The 1,726-nt window shown below is 34.7% G+C and overlaps 1 protein-coding gene across 2 annotated transcripts in view; it reads right to left on the bottom strand.

Annotated features, from left to right (window-relative positions):
- Nucleotides 1-1,140: 1,140 nt before the first annotated feature.
- The window catches only part of LOC111083273, a 2,562-nt gene continuing 1,976 nt past the window's right edge, over nucleotides 1,141-1,726 (bottom strand). Inside the window, exon 2 of one of the 2 annotated variants that reach the window (XM_022379656.1) lies at nucleotides 1,141-1,716. In XM_022379656.1, the coding sequence (XP_022235364.1) occupies nucleotides 1,545-1,716 (172 nt within the window). In that variant the 3' untranslated portion in view covers nucleotides 1,141-1,544. The remainder of the gene's footprint in view (nucleotides 1,717-1,726) is intronic. The other variant, XM_022379657.1, reaches the window with a different exon arrangement.

Genomic DNA, 1,726 nt, shown 5'->3' with positions numbered 1-1,726 from the left:
CACCAGTTTTACTCTGTGTTGGTGGATTAAATCCTTGTTAGAAAACCACCAGTTTTACTCTGTGTTGGTGGATTAAATCCTTGTTAGAAAACCACCACCACCAACACAGAGTAAAACGGTTTTCTAACAAGGATTTAATCCACCAACACAGAGTAAAACTGGTGGTTTTCTAACAGGGATTTAATCCACCAACACAGAGTAAAACTGGTGGTTTTCTAACAGGGATTTAATCCACCAACACAGAGTAAAACTGGAGTTTTCTAACAGGGATTTAATCCACCAACACAGAGTAAAACCGGTAGTTTTCTAACAAGGATTTAACTCATCAACACAGAGTAAAACTGGGAGTTTTCTAACAGGGATTTAATTATCAATTTTACAATCTATTGGTGACTTTTCTTATGTGCGTTTGCCAGTTTGAAAATCCTAAGACTTAGAAACCTTTTCGTTTCACATGTAACCACGACACCTGGAGGTAGAATTCAAGCAAACTGGTAAAATGTCAACAAGACATTGTGATGAACAAGTAAAGACGACACTGAGGGAGGAATTCATGCTATAGTTTTTACGCAATATTGTGAATCTTCAGGTATGTGGTTAATATATAATCAGGAAAAAATAGCAGTTCTATAGGTAGTTAGTTTTACTGCTTAATCGTAAACCGTACCACCTCCAGCAGAGAAAGTGTGAGCTCTGGAAATACGGGTTACATGGTTTTATTGATTGTTTAAAAAATTTACTCATCACAAATAAGTTATACTCATATCCATAATCGTAACATTAATAATATGAATTTATTCTTCTGAAATTAATTCTCTATCTATTGTGAGAAGTTATGTGTTCAGCTGTGGCACAAAGCAGCTTTAGGCTTAGCCATAACTGCTATCGAGACGTTTTTAGCTATCTAGAATATGCGTTGTTTAAGCTTAAAATTACAAAACGAAAAGAGAGAGAGAGAAGAACAACAAAACTGACATTTAATGTCAGAATAAAAACATTCGAGAAACTAAACAAGATAAATGTTTAAAAAATTACAGTTGTTTTACTGAAAGCTTCTTCTTTTCAGAGGTTGTACCAAGTCCCCTTACTGTAGCCTACAAGATTCATCATGATTAACGTGCCATTCGGCTTCACGTTCCCTTATCATTCGACTGTCCAGACAGTATTTATATCTCTGGACGGAGAACTGATAAGGGCTTGTGGAGGCCACGATTTCTTCAGTTCAGTACGTCGGATTGATATCGATTTTCCTTCAAGCTAGACATCAAAGGGGTAGGTTTTTAATGTTTTCAAAAGAAATGTAGTCCTCATTGGTTATTGAGTTCTTGCTGGTTGGAAAATACAGTCATGATTTTGTATTAAAAGTAATATCCTTGAATACGTTGTCTTCTAAGACGATATACACATTCACTTTGATTTAAATATAACACATGTGGGTTCATTATTTTTCAAATAAAATATGTGTATGCTTCATTTTTGTTTTATGAATACTTGTCAAAACTAAACGTTTGTTTAAGTTCTTATAAAATCTTAAATATTATAATTTAATGCCAGAAATTTACCAAGTCCTCAGACACGATAACCTGAATGTGTGGTCCAGCTGTCCGAATAGTTAAGATTCTGCTTGGTCCACCCATCATAATAGTTAAGATTCTACTTGGTCCAGCCATCATAATAGATAAGATTCTACTTGGCTCAGCCATCATAATAGTTAAGATTCTACTTG

The sequence above is a fragment of the Limulus polyphemus genome, unplaced genomic scaffold (assembly GCF_000517525.1).
Source record: "Limulus polyphemus unplaced genomic scaffold, Limulus_polyphemus-2.1.2 Scaffold8846, whole genome shotgun sequence".
NCBI classification, from domain to species: domain Eukaryota; kingdom Metazoa; phylum Arthropoda; class Merostomata; order Xiphosura; family Limulidae; genus Limulus; species Limulus polyphemus.
Note: the sequence above shows the minus strand (reverse complement) of the source record. Positions and strands in the feature narration are given on the sequence as shown.